General features: G+C 44.3%; 1 protein-coding gene across 2 annotated transcripts in view; it reads right to left on the bottom strand.

The window, feature by feature from the left end:
• RPRD1A (regulation of nuclear pre-mRNA domain containing 1A) overlaps positions 1 to 17,672 on the bottom strand; it is a 116,227-nt gene extending 98,555 nt beyond the window's left edge. For both annotated transcript variants that reach the window (XM_075826836.1, XM_075826837.1), the window contains exon 1: positions 17,303 to 17,672. In XM_075826836.1, coding sequence (XP_075682951.1) covers positions 17,303 to 17,453 — 151 coding nt within the window. In that variant the 5' untranslated portion in view covers positions 17,454 to 17,672. The remainder of the gene's footprint in view (positions 1 to 17,302) is intronic.
• Positions 17,673 to 23,914: the final 6,242 nt, after the last annotated feature.

Here is a 23,914-nt window from a genome sequence, read left to right as displayed (position 1 = left end):
GCCCATGCTGTCCCTGAGAAATTTAACCCTTGCTCTCCCTGAGTCCCTGAAGTTACTGTCCCTAAGTTAACCCTTGCTTCCCTGAGTAACCCTTGGTGCCCCTAAGTTAACCCTTTGCGCCCCTGAGCAAGTTAACCCTTGCTCTCCCTGAACTTACTGTCCCTAAGTTAACACTTGCTTCCCTGAGTAAAGTTAACCCTTGAGTCCCTGAGTTAACCCCTTGCTGAACCGTTTACCCTTGCTGCCCTTAGTACCCTGCAGTGACCCTTGACCTGCACATCCCCAGGTACACAGAAACACATTCCACTTGTTCCTCCTTATCCTGTATTAACCCTTAGTGTATAGGGAAAGTTATATTAGGAGGGAGTGGGACAGAGATAGTGAGCGTGTGAGAATTACAAGTAACTTGTGTATTGTGTTGTAACGTAACTTCTGTGTATGTTTAGGTAAGTGGGTGGCGGTATAATTAGGATTGTGATACCATGTTTATACTGTACTGTGATTAGTTACTGTATTTTATATATGAGTGTGATTACTGTATGTTAATATTACCTTTATTTACTATACGGTCTTATTCCCTTAAGAAGCCGCTAAAGCAATTAGATCGACGTTAGTATAAGGAAAAGGTATGGGAACTAGGCATAACCCTAGTGACCCCGATTATAAAGGAGGTAGCAATAGTGGGTGTCACTAACCAGTGAATCCCGCTATTACCCCACCCCCCTTTAACATTGGCGAGCCAACCAGGAGACATTATATATATATATATATATATATATATATATATATATATATATATAAAGCCCTTTAACATTGGCGAGCCAGCCCAAACTGTTTTACATTTATTTCTGTCTTTTGTACAATAAAATTGTGTTAAAACGTGAACAGCAGATAGGCGGAGGCGTGGACAGGTAACGTACATACACGGTGTAGTGTTGGGTTATACTATGCGCCTAGACCTTTTTGAAGTTCAGACGAGTAACAGTTTTATTTAAGGCTTGATACAGGATACAATTGATCAGCGAACCTATTGCGATTTGTTTTCTTTTCTGGGGTATTAACGTCTTATTTTGTTTTGCGAGCGAGCAACTTATACAAAAGAGTTTGCAGAAGTATTAACGTCGGTGTTCTTCCGGTAAAGTCCAGCTGATCGGGAAAATACGTTCCGGAAGAAAAGGACCTTTTTCAAAACAGCGGGGGACAAGGAGGATGGAGATGACTTCTGGAACAGCGAGTATGGACTTCTCCACACAAACACCTCGCCAAAAACAGTAAATTCAATCCAGTAACACCTAAAACATACAAGTCAGCAGGAATGCTGTGGTCCACTCTGCTGGACGAGGCTTATGCACATGATAAGTTGTGTATTAGCAAGAGGAGCGTTCTTAACAAAACCTCCAAACTTCTCCACATGCTGGCTAAATTAATCTGTGTGTATGAGGAGACGTGGAAGCCTGATCACTCAGAAATAAACAGCGATTCCCGAAATCTTCACTGCCAGTGTTGTGCCAACAATGTGAAGCGGGTTTGTGATTTGCAGACACAACTAGCAGAGAATGCCCAATATAGAGATCAGCAAATTTGCGTGCTGGAATCGCAGGTGATAGATTTGAGAAATCGTGGTGATGATATTAATGCACACCTGACTGGGTCTTATGCTGTGATCAATGCATTTAAGGTTAAGGCGGCATCTACGGATGCCATCATTGCCAAGTTGAATGATGAGCTTGCTACTAGGTCACAATTGGTTGCCAGTATGCAAAACATCATAAAAGATTTCTCAAAAATGTTACCAGCCTTGTCTTTTTCAAGGCCTGATTCTGCTGTAGGGGGGGGGGGGGGGGGGGGAGTAGTAAGAGTGATGGACCAGATGTCACAAATCATGATCCCATCCAGAATCCTGAAGGTAACATTGTTACGAAAGTGTTACGCAGATGTAAGCGTACTATATTTAGAAGTGCGTCCCTAGCCATGCAGAACTTTAAGAGATCATGCACTGTTGACTGCCTTAAAGGGAACCTGTCACCAGCATTTCACCTATTTAACTTTACTTATCCCTCACTGGCCGCTGTTCATTGCCGTTATCCCCTCTCCTAAACTCCTCCTCCTACTGTAAATAACGGTCTGCAAACATTTTGCACCTTTTATCGTAATAATCCGGTGTCCCTTTGTGCGTGCACACGATTAGAGGACATCAATGCACAAGTGCAGGATTTTGTGGGCTGTGGGAAGGCGAGGAGCTGTCAATCAAAAGTAAGGAGGCCGGTAAACTCGGAAAGATTTGAGGAATGAAGATATGACTCTTTTCAAACGAAGATTTGACTCTTTTCAAATGAGGATATGACTCTTTTATGCTCATTAGCATACGGTGTGGGAACACAAAAAAACTGAATACTAAAGCTACGGAGCCGACTAAGAAGACAATTATAGGTTATATAGAAATGATTTTTCACCCACTACCACCAGGTATTACTGGTTTAATAGGTGAAATGCTGGTGACAGGTTCCCTTTAAGTCCAGCAGAGCATGTACTGTTAAAAGGTTTTGCATGTGCCGGACCAGGCCACATTGCGAAGTACTGCGAGTCTTTGAGTACTAAGAAATGTCACCCTGTTAAATGCGGTCAGATGGGACATATTGCGAGGAACTGCCACGGCATAAGCAACCATGGAAAGCTCAGCGAAATGGCAATAGAAAATGGCCACGTCACAACAAAACGTGGGTTTAGACAAAATGGCTGCATAAGAGTCTCCTTACAGCCTTAAAGGGAACCTGTCACCAGCATTTCACCTATTGAACTTTACTTATCCCTCACTGGCCGCTGCTATCAAAACTTCATTGCTGTTATCCCCTCTCCTAAACTCCTACACCGACTGTAAATAACGGTCTGCGAACATTTTGCGCCCTTTATCGTAATAATCCGGTGTCCCTTTGTGCGCACACACCAGAAGAGGACATCAATGCACAAGCGTGGGATTGTATGTGCTGGGGAAGGCGAAGAGCTGTCAATCAAAAGTAAGGAGTCGGGGTAAACTCGGAAAGACTTGAGGAATGAAGATACGACTCTTTTCAAACGAAGATTTGACTCTTTTCAAATGAAGATATGACTCTTATGCTCAGTAGCATACGGTGTGGGAATACTAAAAAAACTGAATACTAAAGCCATAGGGCTGACTAAGAAGACAATTATAGGTTATATATAAATATTTTTTTTTACCCACTACTGCCTGGTATTGCTAGTTTAATAGGTGAAATGCAGGTGACGGGTTCCCTTTAACCCCTTCCCGCTCCTTGACGTACTATTACGTCATGGCAGCTGTATCGTTCGCGCTCCATGCCGTAATAGTACGTCCTGCAGTTAGAACAGCGGTGCGCGCGCCCGGCGCGTTCATGCGCTGTGATAGCTGCTGTTTCTGACAGTAGGCTATCACGGCATAATGGCCCGGGACCATTTACTATGGTCCCGCCTCTCCGATCGCCGCTATTGGCTAGTCAGTGAGTAACTAGCCAATAGCAGCGATCGGTCTCATTCAGCACAGCAGTGCTCGAGCCCGGCGTTCCTGAGCTGTGATAGCTGCTGTTTCTGACAGCACGCTATCACAGCATAATGTGCCGGGACCATTTAATATGGTCCCGCCTCGCCGATCGCCGCTATTGGCTAGTCAGTGAGTAACTAGCCAATAGCAGCGATCATTCTCTTCACTTCCTCTCTCTGACCTCACATCCTGCTGCAACCGCCCTGAACGCCCTGTTGGAGTTAGCGAGGCGTTGAGATCGGTTGTGAGCAGAGAGTCAGAGAGAAAATAAGTTAAAAAAGTGAAAAAAAAGTTTCTAAAACAAAGTTTTTTTTGCTTCCCACCACCCCATCCACTACCCACTCCTGTTCCCTTCCTCTTTGAGTTCTACCCACGTTTTTTGGTCAGTGATCTCCTATCACTGACCACTTTTCAGTCTTCAGGACCACATTTCTTGGTCCCTGGGGATTTTTTTTTTCATTTTTTTTCTATATAAAACATATAAAACAAAAAAATATATATATATAAAAAGAAAAAAACAAAAAAAAAAAATTGTTAGTTTAGCCAATTTAACTGGTTAGTTTAGTATTAGGGTTAGTTAGTGTCAGGGAACCGTCAAAAAGCGTAGTTAGGTATAGTGTCAGGGAATTTAGCGTCAGGAATCGGTCACCGTAGATAGGCTTAGCGTTAGGGACCCGTCACCGTAGTTAGGTTTAGTGTCAGGGAAGCTTGAAATAATCTAGATAGGTTTAGTGTCAGGGAATCGTCGCTGTAGTTAGGTTTAGCGTTAGGGAAGTCCACATAAAATTTAGTTAGGTTTAATGTTAGGAACCCTCGCCCTAGTTAGCTTTAGTGTCAGGGAAGTCCACTTGCTCTCTAAAAACAAAACACACATTTGTGCTAGTGGTGTTATCCTATTGCTCCCAGTTAGGGATTTATTTTTTTGCGGTATATAAATTTTGTCTTAGCACAACAAGCATGTCCCAACGGACATTTACTGCTGAAGAGGCGTATGCATTTCTGGCCTCCGACACAGACTCGTCGGATGGTGATACACTATTTTATTTGTCTACCTCCTCATCCAGCGATGAAGAGGAGGGACCCCCTAGGAGACGCCCCAGGACCACCACCATAGTAGAAATCCCTGAGAGAAGTGACCCCACAACAAGTGATACCCCTGAGCGAAGTGACCCCATTTGGACGCCCACACCAGACGATTATGAACCCCAAATCCCTGAGTACACGGGCAGCCCAGGGATCAAATTTAACACGGCAGGGTTCAGTGAGATGGACTTTTTCAAGTTCTTCTTCACTGATGACTTTATAGAGCTAATGGTCACCCAGACTAATTTATATGCCCAACAGTATATCACCAAGAACCCCAACTCATTTTATGCCCAATCCCAGAGGTGGACTCCTGTAGACGCAGCAGAGTTGGGCAAGTTCTGGGGACTGCTCTTGAACATGGGGCTTCTGAAAAAGCCATCCATTAGGACCTACTGGAGCACGGACATCCTATACCACACCCCGATGTACCGTATGGCCATGTCCAGGATGCGTTATGAGGCAATACTTTGCTTCCTACATTATGCCGATAATGAGCAGTGCCCACCCCGAGATGACCCCAGTTTTGACCGTTTATATAAACTGAGACCCTTATTAGACCATATCAGTGCCCGGTTTGCCCAAGCATACACCCCCGAGAAGTGTATTTCCATTGATGAGTCCCTGGTACATTTTAAAGGGAGGCTTCAATTCCGCCAGTACCTGCCAAGTAAGAGGGCAAGGTATGGCGTGAAGTTGTATAAGCTGTGCGAGTGTGCATCAGGGTATACATACAAATTCAGGATATATGAAGGGAAGGACAGCAGTATTCAGCCCCCAGAATGCCCCCCCTTACTGGGAATTAACGCAAAAATTGTGTGGGATTTGGTGCACCCACTGCTGGACCAGGGTTACCACCTCTACCTGGATAATTTTTATACCAGCGTCCCACTCTTCAAGTGCCTCGCTTCCAGAAGGACTGCGGCATGCGGCACTGCTAGAAAAATCTTAGAGGCCTCCCTAAAACACTGCTTGGGCAAACACTCAGAAGGGGTGAGAGCAGGGCACATTCTAGCAGCAACATATTGTGTGTCAAGTACAAGAGAGATGTCCTTGTATTGACAACAATACATGGCCACACCAGTACCCATGTACCTGTACGAGGTACCAGTACAGAGACCCCCAAACCAGATTGCATCCTGGACTACAATAGGTACATGGGAGGGGTGGACTTGTCAGATCAAGTCCTGAAGCCCTACAGCGCTATGCGGAAATCGAGGGTGTGGTATAAGAAGCTGGCCGTGCACATCATACAGATGGCATTGTACAATGCGTACGTGCTACGTCGATGTGCAGGCCAGAGGGGAACTTTCCTGGAATTTCAAGAGGTGGTTATAAAGAACCTAATTTTTTGCGACCAGGAAAGAGAGGCACCCAGTACTTCTGGAAGCGAGGCCACACGCATCGTACCAGGGCAACACTTTCCAGGAGAAGTTCCCCAAACTGGCAAGAAGGGAAAAAGTCAAAAGAGGTGCAAAGTGTGCTATAAGAGGGGGATAAGGAAGGACTCAATATACCAATGCGACACGTGTCCCGAAAAACAAGGGCTCTGTATAAAAGATTGTTTTAAAATTTACCATACATCCCTTGATTTATAATTTACCCTGATGCACTCCGCACAGCTTATCCCCCTCATCTTTCCCTTTTGAGCCCTGCCATGTGCCCAAGCAGCAAATAACAGCCACATGTAGGGTATTGCCGTACCCGGGAGAACCCACATTACAAATTATGGGGTGTATGTCTCCAGGTGGCACATGCTGGGCACAATATATCGGACACTGAAATGGCATATATGTATAGGAAATTGCAAATTTCACTCTGCACCATCTGCTGCGCATTATCTTTTACACAGTAACTGTGGGGACAAAATGCTCACTACACCTCTAGATGAATGTCTTAAGGGGTGTAGTTTTTAAAATGGGGTCACTTCTCGGGGGTTTCAACTGTACTGGTACCTCAGGGGCTTCTGCATACATGACTTAGCACCAGAAAAGCTCCAGTAGGCCAAATGGTGGTCCTTTCCTTCTGAGTCCTCCCATGGGCCCAAACGGCAGTTTATCACCACAAATGGGGTATTGCCGCACTAAGGACAAATTGGGCAACAAAATGGGGTGTTTTATTCCTTGTGAAAATAAGAAAATTTTGATCAAAAATTACATCTTAATGGAAAAAAATATCATTTTTTTAATTTTACAGCCCAATTCAAATAGGTGCTGTGAAAAAACGGTGTGGTGAAAATGATAACAACAACCATAAATGAATTCCTTGAGGGGTCTAATTTCCAAAATGGGGTCACTTCTGGTGGGTTTCCATTGCTTTGATACCTCAACACCTCTTCAAACCTGGCATGCTGCCTAAAATATATTCTAATAAAAAAAAGAGGCCTCAAAATGCACTAGTTGCTTCTTTGCTTCTGGGGCTTGTGTTTTAGTCCACGAGCGCACTAGAGCCACATGTGGGACATTTCTAAAAACTGCAGAATCTGGACAATACATATTTAATAGTATTTCTCTGGTAAAACCTTCTGTGTTACACAAAAAAATGGAATAATATTGAAATTCAGCAAGAAAAATGAAATTTGCAAATTTCACCTCCACTTTGCTTTAATTCCTGTAAAATGCCTGAAGGGTTAAAAAACTTTCTAAATGCTGTTTTAAATACTTTGAGGGGTCTAGTTTTTAAAATGGGGTGTTTTATGGGGGTTTCTAATACATAGGCCCCTCAAAGCCACTTCAGAACTCAAGAGGTACCTTAAAAAAAAGGCTTTTGAAATTTTCTTAAAAATATGAGAAATTGCTGTTTATGTTCTAAGCCTTGTAACGTCCAAGAAAAATAAAAGAATGTTCAAAAAACGATGCCAATCTAAAGTAGACATATGGGAAATGTGAACTAGTAACTATTTTGGGTGGTATAACCGTCTGTTTTACAAGCAGATGCATTTAAATTCTGAAAAATGCAAATTTTACCACGAACATGAAGCCCAAAGTGTCACGAGAAAACAATCTCAGAATCGCTTGGATAGGTTTAAGCATTCCGACGTTATTACCACATAAAGTGAAATATGTCAGATTTGAAAAATGGGCTCTGAGCCTTAAGGCCAAAACTAGGCTGCATCCTTAAGGGGTTAAGCGCTCCGCCACGTACTCTAGGATCTAAATAACCAACCACAACTGGGGGAGGAGTTTAGGAAGTTGGCCATAAGTTGCATGTTCAGTATGTCTGTAATGTGTGTTTATCCGTTTGTTTCAATTTGTGGTTCCTCCACAGATTCTATTGTGGTAGATCCCTGGTTATTAATAATATCTATTTATACTATATGGGTGTTGCCTGTATTTATAATGCATAATTAGAAAACCACTCCAGGAAAACAATTGGAGAATCAACCATTGGATAGTGGTGTATTTGCGCCTAATGTTTTAATTGCGCTCTATTGGGATAACGTTGAAGTGGTTATTATACTGTGAACTCAGGTTGGACGGTGTGAACAGGTAACATAAGTTCACGGTGTAGTGTTTTATGTTATTCTGTGCACCTAGACATGAGGCCTAATGTGAGTGCAATTAAATACAGCGAACAACAGTATGGCTGATTCTTATATGTTTAACTGGCGTTAGGAAACTTCGGAAAGTTTGGACAGGGGGAGATATCCCTGGCATTACACCCATATCTTGATTTTAAGATAATGGGTTTGGTAAGACAGGGATATAGTTCCACAAACCTGAGAATTGTGAGGAACCAGAAAAACAGTGCTTCATCCACAGCTCCCCTCAGATATCCTGACCTACACCAGTGTTGGGATACCGAGGGGTCCTGTGATATGAAGGCTAATCCAATGCCCTCCTCAAGACATGGGTCAAGGATATTGGTGCTGGTATCCAATGCAGAATGCCACGCGACTAACTGCTCTGAAAGAGGCATACTCCTCCCAGAAGCATACTGTACCCTTAATCCCGTATTAGGTGTTGATGTCTCGGATCAGAAGGGAAGAACTCCGGTGACACCTGAGAAGAGGCTCGACATCCATCCAGACACCCCTGTGAGACTCAGAAGTGTCTTGGTGGGAGAGCTTGCTCGGATATAGTCCCAAGGCCACTTCCTTCTTCAATTTGCTCATCCACCCAGTGATAATCCTTCGCATCCTGGTGGCGATTATGTACGTTGGACTGTTCTGCGTGTACCGACGAATGAAAGGACTGGTTGACCAAATACAACGAGGTAAAGCAGAAAGCCACAAATACATTCGTAGATTGGGTCTAAGGACAAAATGATACAGTCCTGCGACCCAGAATTGTTTATTATTGTGTGTGTATATAGAGATTTGTAAAGTGTAAATCTTAATCAATGGGTCGTACAAAAATTTTCAAGGTGTACATATGTGTCCGCAACATAAGCATACTCAGTGAGGACGTGCCCGTCCCACAGCGAGTGTGTACGTGTAGGCGGGAATATATTTACAGCCTGTAGTCACCCTATTTGCATGTGGACCTTTCACGTGTTTATGGAGGAGTAGTGAGAGATGCTGTTTGAGCATGAATCTCTATATGTACATATACCTATGGTTGGTGGGGGAATATTTTTGTATGTTTGGTTATTTATCACTTTGTTTGTATGATTGGGTAGTGTATAGGAACCTTAGGGACAGATAAGGTATTTATACACCCTTGTAGTTATTTGCCACCTCAACCTAAGAACTGGTATGGTCAATACGATGATGGATTGAATGTCAGAGGGGAAATGGAAGGCGATGCTCCACCCCACAGTAGATTCCTGGGTACCAAGGCATCACCTCCTCCTCGGGGATCATAACCTGCCATGATAGAAACCTGGATATCCGCCACAAAGATCAAGATGCTGGGAAAAGTTGAAAAAGTAAAGGATCACATACAAAAGGTTGTTGAAAGGCGGGCTAAGCCATTCCAAGGCTGACCGTGTGAGGGCACAAGTAGCCTTACACGGGTCGGCATGCTAAAATTGGATCGGCCACTGGAAAGACCTGCTGACGCCAATTAAGAGGAAGAAATTCCAAGCAAGAAAGAACAAGAAATCATGGGTTCATGGGCTTTGAGGTTTTCGTATGAGCTTTGTCCGTTTGATGGGCTTTGAGGCTTCGTTCTATGGACTGAGTTTTATTTCAACACTGTTCTATGGACTATGAAGGTTTCTTCATTCTATGGACTAGGAGATTTAATTTCATCTTCATTCTATGGACTGTGAGGTTTCGTTTCTTTGGACACTAGACTCCAGAGTCTGAGGACTAGCGGGAAGGTGTCCTTGAGGAGATAGCTGATGTCGAGTATCTAGGTTCAATAGTATACTTCCTTCCACCTCAGACCATTACCAGTAACGTTGAGGGGGGTAAATAGAACCCCACAAACACTTCCCCAAATTGCGTGTGTGCGTGCGTGTATATATTTGTTTGGAAACCATGGAGACAGGGGATAGTTATCCCGTCTCCATTTCAAATCTCCCGCGCGCACGGCCGGTCTCGCGCGGGCGCTCATGAGTTGGCTGGTGATACATTATCACCATGCCGACCCATGCTAGCCGGGGGCGAGCGCCACTCGTCCCCCGCTGCGAGCGTACCGGCAGGGTCAAATAGCCCTGCGTCGGTAAACTCCGGAGTTGAAGACAACCTCACCACTCCACCAACCAGGATCAGCTGGGACCTGCCTGCCTCCCACACCACCACAGACCGGCTCACCTCTCCTGTCCTTCTCCTCCAATGACGGGCTCCTGCTTCTGCTTCACCAAGGAGACACGGTAAGTATCAAGTGTAGCAACAGCTACACTTAACCCTCTCTCTCCCCGTCTCCTCCTGCTGTAATCCTTGCTCTCCCTGGGTCCCTGTGTTAACCCTTATTGTCCCCAAGTTAACCCTTGCTCTCCCCGAGTGCCTGAAGTTGCTGTCCCTAAGTTAACCCTTGCTTCCCTGAGTAACCCATGGTGCCCCTGCTGTCCCAGTGTATGTTAACCCTTGCTTCCCTGAGTAACCCTTTGTGCCCCTGCTTCCCTGAGTAAGTTAACTCTTGCTCTCCCCGAGTCCCTGAACTTACTGTCCCTAAGTTAACCCTTGCTTCCCTGAGTAAAGTTAACCCTTGAGTCCCTGAGTTAACCCCTTGCTGAACCCGGTTTACCCTTGCTGCCCTAAGTACCCTGCAGTGACCCTTGACCTGCACATCCCCAGGTACACAGAAACCCATTCCCCTTGTTCCTCCTTATCCCGTATTAACCCTTAGGGCCGATTCAGACGACCGTGGCGTTTTGCCTGCGCAAAAGCCACTTAGCTGCTCCGTGAGGCAGCATCATATGATGCGCGGCTGTGTGCTTTTCGTGCAGCCGCCATCATTATGACACACCATTCGGATGTTTACATTCATCCTTTTGACAGCTGTTGCGCGAAACAGGCAGTTCGCACGGAAGTGCTTCCGTGCGACCTGCCTAGTTTTCACGCACGCATTGACTTCAATGGGTGCGTGATGCGCGAAATACGTGGAGATATTGAACAGGCCGCGCTTTTTACGCAGCGGGCAAACGCTGCGCAAAAAGCACGGACTGTCTGTACTGCCCCATATACTTCTATTGGTCCATGCGAGCCGCGTGAAAACCAAGCGGCCTGCACGGACGCAATTCACGGCCGTCTGAATCAGCCCTTAGTGTATAGGGAAAGTTATATTAGGGAGGGAGTGGGACAGAGATAGTGAGCGTGTGAGAATTACAAGTAACTTATGTGTTTTGTGTTGTAACGTAACTTCTGTGTATGTTTAGGTAAGTGGGTGGCGGTATAATTAGAATTGTGATACCGTGTTTATACTGTACTGTGATTAGTTACTGTATTTTATATATGAGAGTGATTACTGTATGTTAATAAATATTACCTTTATTTACTATACGGTCTTATTCCCTTGAGTAGCCGCTAAAGCAATTAGATCGCCGTTAGTATAAGGAAAAGTTAGGGGAACTAGGCATAACCCTGGTGACCATGATTATAAAAGGAGGTAGTAATAGTGGGTGTCACTAACCAGTGAATCCCACTATTCCCCCACCCCCCTTTAACACGCTCATTAGTGCAACACTTGTCAAGAGCAGGGCAATCGCTGTATTACACAGCTGTAACCCCGCTCTGGCTACATTCATGTGTTACAATACTAAGCGGTGAGGCAGCACACCTTAGTATCGAAATACATGAACTAACGGTATTTAACAGTTTGAGTGTGAACGGCAACTAAATAGCATTGATATTTCAATGAATCATGCAACCCTAGCAAGTATAGATTTTTATGTTTTTACAAGAGGTGATTTCTGCAAGGGAGATTCTGCCCGAATAACTTTGGTGCAGTTTTTGGAGCGGAAGTCGCAGAAGGTTCTAGGTCTGATACACTGCTTCATTTTATACAGCGTATCCGACCCATGGGAATCCAGCCTAAGGCCCTGCTCACACAGAGTTTTTTTGCAGGCAGAAAATTCTGCCTGGAAAAAATCAGCTCCGTTTTTTTTAAAGAAAAAAAAGGCAGAGAAGTTGTGCAGAAAGTGTTCTGCGGTGTGGCTTTCAAATCCGCAATATGTCAACTTAAGTTGCGTGTTCTGAACAGAGATGCTGCATGTTTGGGCCAGAGACTTCATTGGGAAACATAAATATGGGACTAAAATTCGAGTTGAGTTTTTTTGCGGTTTGTATAGCGTTTACACAGCAGAAACTCTGTAAAAACCACTGGAAATCCTACACCGCATGTCAATTTAGATGCGGAAAAATTTTGCAGTGTAGGAGAGTATTTGAAATCTCATTTACTTTACTGGTACCGTATTACGCTGCGAATTTGCAGCAAGAAAGTCTGCATGAAATATGCATCGTGTGCATGCGGCCTTTTAGGTTTCCTTCCAGCTTTTACACCATTGATAATAACTTACCTTTAAAGAGAAAAGACAGTCCCCTGGACTGTAGAGCCACTTTCTTCTTAAAATTATCTTGCAAAAAGCAATGTTAGCCTAACAAGAAAAAATAAAATAAAAATCCACATTCCTCTTGGCTTTGACCACTGTAGGTGGTGGTCAGGTGACATGACATGCCTCTTTTAGCCCATCCATTCAGGAGACTGCTGACACACACACACACACACACCAGCACAGCCTATCGAATGGGGTTTAAACTGCATCTACTATGGCCCATGTGAAGAAGTGGTAGCATTAGATGTCAAGCTATAATGTTAGGTTAACCCCTTCCCCCTGCTTGCATTCTGGGCCCTAATGACCAAGCCATTTTTTACGTTTTTCCATTGTCACATTCGAAGAGCTATAACTTTTTTTATTTTTGTGTCGACATAGCTGTATAAGGTCTTGTTTTTCACGGGACAAGTTGTACTTTTTAATAGCACCATTTTGGGGTACATATAATTTGGCAATTAACTTTTAACTTTTTTTTTTGGGGGGGGGGGGGGGGAATAGAAGAAAACCTGAAATTTCACCACTCTTTTGCGTCCTAAATTTACGCCGTTTACCGTGTGGTATAAATAACACAATAACTTTATTCAGCGGGTTGTTACGATCGCAACGATACTAAATTTGTATAGATTTTGTATGTTTTACTACTTACACAGTAAAAACACTTTTTACAAAATTTGTTCTTGCGTCTCCATATTTGAAGAGCCATAACTATTTTATTGTTCCACCGATGCGGTTCTATGAGGGTTTTTTTTTTGCGGGACGACTTGTAGTTTGTATTGGTACCATTTGAGAATAGATTCGACTTTTTGATCACTTTTTATCACATTTTTTTAAAGTCAGGATTAACTGAAAACAGCAATTTTTCCATTGTTTTTTATTTTACTTTTTACGGCGTTCACCGTGCGGGTTAAATAATGTAACAGCTTTATAGTCGGGGTCATTACGGACGCGGCGATACCAAATATGTGTAACTTTTTTTTTAATAGTAAAGCATTTGATAAGGGGAAAAAGTGGGGTTTTTAATTTTATCTTTTTCACTTTTTTTTTAAATTAATTTTTATTCAACTTTTTTTTAACTTTTATACTAGTCCCACTGGGGGACTTCACTATGCGATCATCCGATCGCTATTATAATACACTGCAATGTATTGCAGTGTATTACTGCCTGTCCGTTTAAAACGGACAGGCATCTGCTAGGTCATGCCTCCGGCATGATCTAGCAAGCATGCACTACAGGCAGACGTGGGGGCCTTTATTAGGCCCCCGGCTGCCATTGGAGAAACAGACACTCGGCGATCTTATCGCCGGGTGTCAGTGGGACGAGAGGGAGCTCCCTCCCGCTCTCCAAAACCACTCAGATGCGGTGCACGCTATTCAGCACCGCATCTGAAGGGTTAAACGGGCGAGATAGATACTTATATCGATGTCACCCGGTCGAGCAGGGACGCCCCCAGCTCTCAGCTACCTCTGGCAGCTGAGAGCAGGGAGATTTCACATTTCCCTGCTCCATTTACTTTATTCTAATGCAGCGCCATGGAATGGCGGCGCTGTAGAATAAAGCCCACTAATGACCGCCGTGAAAAGGCTTATCTGCGGTCATTAAGGGGTTAAGAGTACTGCTGTGAAGTGGTTTGCAGCCACCGACATTTTATTTAAAGTGAACCTATGATAAGAGGGTCGTCCAGTGTAAAGTTCTGGGGACCAGTAAACAGGTTATGAAAAACCCGGCATGCAGAAGTGCTGGTGCACACCAACAAATGTATTATCAGCATTTAAGCAGACTAGTGGCAGACCACTTTGGTTTCCACAGGAGACTGAAGATCTGTTGCTGTTAACCGATGTCCTTAACACTTGTTTTGTAATTACAAGTAATTGCTTAATCATTACCTAGCGAGAGAGAAAGACGAATATGAATGCCCTAACCACCAATGGACAAATAGTTACTATGTATGAAAACCTTACACTAGATCTTAGATTATGCAGCTACATCACCACAGGTCGCTGCTGAAATGTGCCACAGGGCAGCTGTCAACCATAGCACTAAGTATTTCTCCTGCACCAGTCTGAGAGCAGTGAATGATGCAGTAAGCTATATATCACAACCAGAAACTGTACTTAACTACTCACAGGGGCTAGGGTGCTCGCGGTCACTACTGGCAAAGTTACCAGGGAGGCTGTTGTGGCAACTGGGGAACACAAGTCCTCTACTAGAGGGGAGGGTCACTGAGACTACCATTAATGGGAGTTCTATTAGGACTACTGGGGGGGGGGGGGATATGTACGACCCACACAAACCAGACTGAAGAGCATATGTGCAGCAATCACTCCTCAACCAGGTTCAACGTTGCTGGCTTTAAGGCCCCATGCACACGGCCATGCCCGTAATCACAGCCCGCGATGACTGGCATGGCCGGCGACAGTCACTCGCATTTTCAGCCTGTGGCCCCATACAACGTATGGGAGCACAGTCTGTAAATAGCAAAAGAACGGACACGTCCTATCTATTGCAGAGGCTTTCTACGGGCTAATATACAGGAAGGCGTCCATGGTCAATAGAAGCGAATTGGTCCGCAATTACAGACAAATTGTACGGTCGTGTGCATGGGGCCTTAGTGCTAGCTAAGATTTGTCCAGGCCTTCTCTAAACATTAAAGCAGGGACCTACAAGAACTGCTTATCAGGGCTGGTCAATTTCAGTCCTTAAGGAATAGAAGAAGAAGGTTGAAGAAAATCTAGTGGTTAGAAAAAAAAAAAAAAAAACACCAGCCATAGAGACAAAATATCGAATAGTCAAATATTCTAATCTATGCCCTCACAACCCAAAACTTGAAGGGAGTCAAAAGTAGCTAGGATCAGATGTCTGTGCTGCACATACTTGGAAGTCAGTATATGACAGGATTTAGCACTGACTCCAGGGTTTTGAGAGTCAGGGCTGTGCTGACACCAGACTTATCTGTTTGTAAAGAACGCAGGCAGTCGTGTCAGCCACTACAACTGTTCGGAATAGTTTGTGCTGCTTCCAACTGATTAAAATCTGCTGTGTCACTCAGAAACCGTACTGAGAATTTCCTATGCAGGTTGTAGCGGTGTATTATTTCTGGTCTATGGTCACACCAAATTAAAATGAAGGTATTACTTACTGTATCTGGTGGTCCTATGTCCTCACTGCATTCAGGACGTACCATAAATTGTACACGATTTACAGGTACAAGATTAGAAAATGGTTGTCCAAAAGGCAAACCTACAGGTTAAAAGTGAACCGCCAGAAAATCGTATTAAGCAGCAAAATACTATAAAATGCGTCTGACTATAGATGACAATCCTGTAGTGTGCACCCTAAGGTTCTCCATTGAAAAACTAGCTTTCACATACATTAAGGCATTTTAACTTAATAGAGCGGAGTCCCTAATTTGGGACCTCCATCAGTCGAGAGCTGCAACAAAGGGCATCTCTCTGCAGGACCCGGCCTGTCCACAGCAGATTAAACCCAATCGCTGGCGGTCCTAACATCGAGATGATCAGCTTATTTTCAGAAGAACCTTTCTAACCAAAGGGAACGTTCGGAGCCGACAACCATCTTTAGTAATCCAAGCATATGACAGTCTACGACATGCTGGGATTTGTAGTTTCTGAATAGCTAGAGAACACAAGTGATACAGACAGCCAACCGTAAAGAGTCTCATGTCAATTTGAATCATCGAGGAAGAGATTAAACTACAAATCCCAGCATGTTATGACAGGTTGCAGACGTGTTCTGCAGTCCGCATACCGCTTGCAGTTTATAGATTGCCATTTGAGCCCTGCGAACAAGAAATTATCTTTAACAGAAGAATTTCACCATACTATATAAAAACTATAGCACTCTAGTTACTCTAAACCGCACTAAGCGTAGATCTCATGGTCGGTGGATAAGGAAGGAAAACAAAGTTACCAAAACGCTTATAAAAACACATTCCTACAGATCAACGTAAGTAGCCAAGCCCCAAAGACATGTTCACAAGTAGTGCCCTCCCTCAGCCCCCATGAGACTCTCAATTGGGAAACAAATTTTAAAGGGGCCTTCTCATGCTATACATTTAACATATCAATTGGATATTGAACGATTGTCTGACAGACAAATCACTGAGACCTCCACCAATCATAAGGAGTGGATCATGTATCCCCCCTTCCCTATTAAAGGGGAGTAGAACAGATACATGGCACTCTACATGGGAAATACAAAACCCTCACTCTCCTGATATGTTTGGTGTCCAGCGGTCCGATGCCCATTAGACATTTATCACATAACCCATGAACATGGAATATATGTATAAACAAGTTTTATATTACGGGATTTGAACACATGTGCTCCTCCCATTAACCCTTTAAAGGGAGTGTTTTGTTTTTTTTTCCAGAATCCTTCTCTTTTAGGTTATACCTAATGTTAAAATGAATGCCCTGGTCCCCACTGCACCCTTCTTTCTTGGTCATCAGGTCATCCGATTAGTCCAGCACTGGACACACAGAAATACTCAATGAAGTGGTAGGAGTAGCAGCCACGACCATATAGGTGTCCAGCAATATGGGAGGGGGGGGGGACAGGGGCATCATTTTCATTATTAGGCAGGAGAAATATATATATATATATATATATAGTGTGTTGCGTGTCCAGACCAGCTATTGAGCAGAATACAATCCTGACATTCCTAGCCATGTGCTGTATCTAGAATGCACAGTCCAGTATACGGAGGCTTCTTCCTGCCTTACCTTTCCGCAGCTCCCTATCCCACACGGAGACAATAACGCGAGAATGCTTTCTATGGTGAATGAGCCACAGGGACAGGGTCTGCACGCTCTGCTGAGAATTACTAAGCTCGGACAACTTTTTTTCCAACGCCGCCTCAGAGAACGCAGACATGCCTGCCGGCTTCAGAGCACCAGCTCCGAGTAACGCAGCTAAGCTATGCTATGCGACGAGCTCAACAACAACCTTCTCTTTATAACGTCCCGTAGACTGCTCTCAGCTGCCGTGACCCGCTTCGTCCCGGTAAATGAAAGCCCCGCGTACACTTCAGCGCGACTAGAAAAGTGTTTATAACGTTGCTATATCACCAATGTCACTAATCTAGCGTACAAACGGAAGTGACGTCAGTGTTTGGGCCGACTGGCCAATAGCAATGAGTATTAGCGGCCAGCTTGTTACGTGCGCAACTCCTCCTTTCGAGAGGTAAAAAAAAAAATGGTGCTGCCATCCAGCGGTTGGTGCCTGCAATGCATTGAGAGCTGCCTTGTGCGAACCTCCAGAATGCACAAATGCTCACGGAATTACAGGACGTTACACGGACAATTTACAATTCAAAGCATAGTTCACAATCATCATACTTATGGTCATCAATACTTATAGTCATCATGTGACTGAGTGATGAATTGAAAGACCTATTCTTATTTAGCGAGATATAGAGAGTTTGCTCTCTGCAGTGGTCAGGCCGCGTTCACACTGCATTTTGTACGCTATTTTTATGTTTTTGTTCGGTGTGTGGGTATGTACACGCGTAGTTTTTTCAGACGTATTTCTGAGCATAAAACGCCTTGAAATACGCCTGGCAAAACACTAGCAAAATGCCTGCAAACAGCTTCCCATTGAATTCAATGGGAAATACACAGTGGCGGATTAAGTAGACCATAGGCCCTGGGCTGTTACCCAAATTTGGGCCCCCCTTCTATTGGGCCCCCTGTATCTATTGTTAGCACCACCTTTCTGTGTGAGCATTAACAAATGGGTGTTAAGATTGCCTTGTCACAGGGCTGTGTCCCTACATACGGACAGTCTCCAGCCATCGCTAACAGTATCACACTGTGCAGGGACACATCCACCTGACAAGGGGAATGGTGACACGGGTTTGTCTATCAGTCCTGGACCGCACAAATTCTTTATGTGAAATACAAGGATTTCCTATAATAAACATGTCAGGAGAGGTGACAGATTCTCCATAAATCTAGTGACTTACAGGTGACGACGTCTCAGATTCTAGTAGTTTTCTTCCTCTTTTATTCTCAATCGGTCCAGACTTTATGATGACTTCTCCCGACCACGACCCATTTCTGCAGTTTGCCACTCAGATGTCTTCGGCTCCTCACTTTAAAATTATCATGGTGTCATGGTTATCATGGTATCATGGTGCCGCACACTGTGCCCCTGAATAAAATAGTCCCAAACACTGTAAAGTAAAGCATCACATACACACAGCCCCTGTAGATAGCGTCGCACACATCCCCTCTGTAGATAGTGCCATACACATCCCCTGTATATAGCGCCACAGTCACCCCCTTTGTATATAGTGCCACACCCCCCATTGTATATAGTGCCACACAGCGCCCCTTGTATATAGTGCCACATGGCGCCCCCCTTCTATGTAGTGCCACACAGCGCTCCCCCTTGTATATAGTGCCACACAGCTACCCTCTTGTATATAGTGCCACACACCGCTCCCTCTTGTATAAAGTGCCACACACCGCTCGCCCTTGTATATAGTGCCACACTTTTTGAGATACAGCTGCTTTATATCCGTCAGGTCAGCGGGACTGACGGGATCAGTGACACGGGATCAGTGTCTCTGACACGCAGGATCCACCTGTAATCTATTACATCTAAGATTATAAGTTAGCGCAGGACCCGTGTCTCAAAAAGTAAAAGCTGTATCTCAAAAAGTAAAAATAATTTGTAATAAAATGTAATTACAAAGTTGCACCAAACACACATTATTATTATAAAAAAAAAAAAAGAAAGGTTTTCAAAGGTGTACATAGCCCCCCCAGAGAGCTCTCCGCAGTCACTCAGAAAATCTGACCTCCCCTTGCAATATAATAACTACTGAGTGCTCCATGGGGGTGGGAACTACACTACAAGTAGGTCTAACCATCTGACTGCAGACAGCGGGCTCTAGGAATAATCCCCCCCATCCCCCATAGAGTCCTCAGTAGTTATTATACTGCAAGGGGGGGGTTGAGCGTCTGACTGCAGAGGGCTCTATGGGGGGAAATTATTATCCCCCCGTAGAGCCAGCTGCAATGAGTTAGATTGTTAGACCCCGCCTTACTACATAATCCCACACCTAGCGTCGGCCAATGACTTTAATGTTAGTTGGGGCTGGAGGATAAACTGTCAGCCAGTACCACTAATCTCACCGCCGGTGACCGTCTTACTCTTCTCTTCCAGCTTTGTTACGGGATCGCTCCCCTGTTCCTCTCTGGCGGCGCCCACAGTGTCAGAGAGGCGTGTCCTAAACACTAGCAGACATGCTTCACGTCTGCTAGCTATCACTATCCCGACCAAGCACGCCCCGAATTCCCTGCTCCTTCTCCCCATCTCTGCAGCGGCAGTTAGCAGTGCTAGCACGCTGAATAGTTTTATAGGACTATGTGCGCTTCGGGCGGCCGCCCGAACCTCCCATATGATAATCCGCCACTGGAAATACACTATGCTGTTCACATCAGCTGTATTTTTATGCCGCTGAATTTAAAAAAACGCCTCGTAAAAAGAAGTAGCATGTCACTACTGCGTTTTTGGAGCTGCTTTTCCATTGAGGGTATGTTCACAAGGCAACAAAAGGGAAAACAGATTCTGATTTTCAGACGTTTTTTAAGCATCAAGCGTTTTTTTATGCGTTTTTTTATGGCCGTTTTTGGAGATGTTTTTCTATTGACCCAATGAAAAACAGCTCAAGAAGTGCACTTCTTTTTTACGGGGCATTTTTTTATGCGCCATTTTTTACGGCCGTTTCCAGTGGAAACGGATTGCCGTTTTTACTATTGAAATCAATGGGCAGATGTTTGGAGGCATTCAGTCACCGTATTTTCAGCCAACACCCCAAAAAAAGGCTGAAAATAAGCCATGTAAACATACCCTCACACTATGAAAAACGCCTTAATAAAAAGCCTAAAAAAGCTTCGAATCAAAAGAAGCTTTATTTTCAGCTTCAAAAACACCTTGAAATCAGAGGCTGTTTTCCCTTGAAAACAGCTCCAAAATTTTCAGGCAATTCTTTTTCTACGTGTGAACATACCCTTAGGGCAGGGGTCTCAAACTCGGCCGGGTAAATGGGCCATAAATAGAAAAAAAAATTTGACGGGCCACGTTACATTCAAATTTGATACAATACAAAATTGTTGTTAACCCCTTCCCGACATTTGTCGTATGGATACATCATGGAAAGCTAGTACTTCCCTCATTTTGCCCTATCCATATGACAAATGGATGGCCCCGGCACAGAAGCTGAGTCGGTGCCATCATCCCCAGGTGCAGCTGCATGTTACAGCTGACACCCTGCTGTAATGGCGGGGGCCGTAATTAGCTGCGATCCCTGCCATTAACCCCTTAAATGCAGCTGTCAAAAGAGATTGCTGCATTTAAGGGGTTAGCAGCTCATCAACAGCCCAGCAATTACGGGGCATAAAAGGCTTCTGTAGCCGACGGCTAGATGGTGCCGGCTCAGGAGCTGAGCCGGTGTCATCAGCGGTGGATATCAGCTGTATGTTACAGCTGACATTCACCTGTAACGGCAGGGACCGGAGCTAGATCCGGTCCCTACCATTAACCCCAAAGATGCAACGATCGTTGCATCTTAAAGGTTAGTAGCAGATCGGCAGCCCTACATGAGATCGCAGGGCTGGCGACTGCTGCTATGGCAACAGGAGGCATAACAATGGCCTCCTGCGCTGTCATTACGGAAACCATTTCGGCTCCGCCGGGAGGCAAAGCCTAATCGGCTTGCTGTCAGTGAACAACTGACAGATCTAGTACATTGCACTACATAGGTAGTGCAATGTATTATTAAAAAAAATCAGACAGTTGGACCTGCAAGTCCCCCAGTGGGACTAAAAAAAAGTGTAAAAAAAAAAAAAGTTGTAAAACATAAAAACACTTTCAAGTAATAATATAAAACACAATCGCCTTTTTTCCCTTATCAAGTCCTTTATTATTGAAAAAAAAAAACATACATATTTGGTATCGCCGCAACCGTAACGGCCTGAACTATAAAAATATGTTTTTTATTCAATGCTGTTAATGGCGTAAAAAGAAAACTTAAAAAACAATGCCAGAATTTCAGTTTTTTGGTCACTTTTCCCTACAAAATTTGGAATAAAAAGTGATAAGATAGTCGCATGTATTAAAAAATGGTACCTATGAAAACTATAGCTCGTCTTGCAAAAAACAAGCCCTCATACAGCTCCGTCTACGAAAAATTTAAAAATGATGGTTCTCACAACATGGCGACAGAAAAAATACATTCTTTTTACAAAAGCAATTTTATTGTGCAAAAAGCTGTAAAACATAAAAAAGTTCTATAAATTTGGTATCGCTGGAATCGTACTGACCAGCAGAATAAAGGTAACATGTAATTTATAATGCATGGTGAACGCTGTATAAAAAAAACCCTAAAAATACGATGCCAGAATTGCTGTTTTTTGGTCACCTTGCCTCTCAAAAAATAGGATAAAAAGTGATCAAAAAGTCACAATGGTACTGAGAAAAACTACAGCTCGTCCCACAAAAACAGCCCTAATACCACTAAGTCTATGAAAAAATACAATTAGTTAAGGCTCCAATAAGTCAGAAAATAAAAATATGCAGTTATGCAGGCCCGAGGGGAACATTTCCTCTGTTTCAAGAGGCGACTTAAAAAGGCCCTAAAATTAGGAAGCCAGCAAGGGTAGGGTCCAAACATATCTGCTGGAAGCGAAGGTGCCTGTATTTTACCAGGACAACACTTCCCAGCAAAATTCCCCAAACTGCAAAGGTGCTGAGTGTGTAGCAAAAGGGGGATAAGAAAGGACACCACCTATGTAATGGCAGGAAGGAGGTGAAGGGAACAAGTGAGCCCTAATCTACCCACCGCCCTGTCCCTGCCTACTTGCAACGACCCGCCCTAGGCGACGGGGTACAACTAGGCGGCGGTCCCTACGCTGTCTAAGTGCAAGGGAGTACAAACAGGGAACACGCAAGGGAAGGGGCAGTAGCCCACGGAACGCCGCGAGAAAATGGAGCGGTGAATGAGTCAGTCAGGATCAGGATGTAGTGGAGTATACAAACGCAGAGCACGGAGCAGGAAGCAAGCCAGGGGCAGAGCGAAGCAGGATAAGCGGGAACTGAAGCAAGGCAGAAGCACGGCAGAAGCAGGCTGGAGCAAGGCAGCAGAGGGGCCAGGAATCCAAGAAGATAACAAGCACTGAGGAAGAGAACACGGCAGGTATAAATGGACAGGGGGCGGAGCTAACTCCGACTGACCAGGCCGCGATAGGCTCTCCCACTCCTGAGCCTGCCACCCTGGTTGGTGGGAGCCGGTGTCAGTCTAAGAGGTCTGGCCTCAGGTGTCGACTGATTAATCCCAGGAGTATACACAGACGTAGTACCTGGCAGATCCTTTACAACCTATCAGTGCGACACCGGCCTGTGCAGAAAGGATTGAGCACGGCGTAACATACATCTATGGATTATTTTATTGTTTTTTTTCACCCCATTATTATACCACTTTATTATGCCCCTGATATACTCCACTCAGCTTACATGTACCACCAGCAATACTCAAACAAATCTACTACCAAGCAAAATCCACGCTCCAAAAGCCAAATGGTGCTCCCTCCCTTCTGAGCCCTACAGTGTGCCAAAACAGCAGTTTACTTCCATATATATGGCATCGCCATACCCGGGAGAACCCTTTTAACAATTTTTAGGGTGTATGTCTTCAGTGGCACAAGCTGGGCACAACATATTTGCCACTGAAATGGCATATCTAGGGAAAAATTTAAAATTTTTACTGTGCACCATCCGCAGCACATTAATTTATGGAAAAGACCTGTAGGGTGAAAATGCTCACTACACCTCTTAATAAATGCCTTGAGGGGTGTAGTTTCCAAAACGGGGTCACTTCTCAGGGGTTTATTTTATTATTTCACATCAGAGCCCTGCAATTGTGAACCAATGCTTTATATGTCGCCAAATTAGGCCTCAATTTTGCATGCTACTCTTTCACTCCTGAGCCCTGTCAAATGTCCAGGCAAAAGATTAGGGCCACATGTAGGGTGTTTCTAAAACCGGGAAACACAGCATACTAATTAGAGAGTTGTCCTTTCATTGTGGCACAAGCTGTGCACCACATAGTGGCATATCTATCGACAAAATTCCCATTTTCACCCTGCAACATCAAGTGCACACTAATTTCTGCAAAACACCTGTGGGGTTAATATGCTCACTACACCCCTAGGGGTGTAGTTTTCAAAATGGGGTCACTTCTGGGGGATTTCTACTGTTTTGGTCCCACAGGGGCTTTGCAAATTAGACATAGGGCCCAGAAACCAATCCAGCAAAATCTGTACTCCGAA

Source organism: Rhinoderma darwinii, chromosome 5 (genome assembly GCF_050947455.1).
Source record: "Rhinoderma darwinii isolate aRhiDar2 chromosome 5, aRhiDar2.hap1, whole genome shotgun sequence".
NCBI lineage: Eukaryota > Metazoa > Chordata > Amphibia > Anura > Rhinodermatidae > Rhinoderma > Rhinoderma darwinii.
The sequence above is the reverse complement of the archived record's forward strand: the minus strand, read 5'-3'. Positions and strand labels throughout refer to the sequence as shown.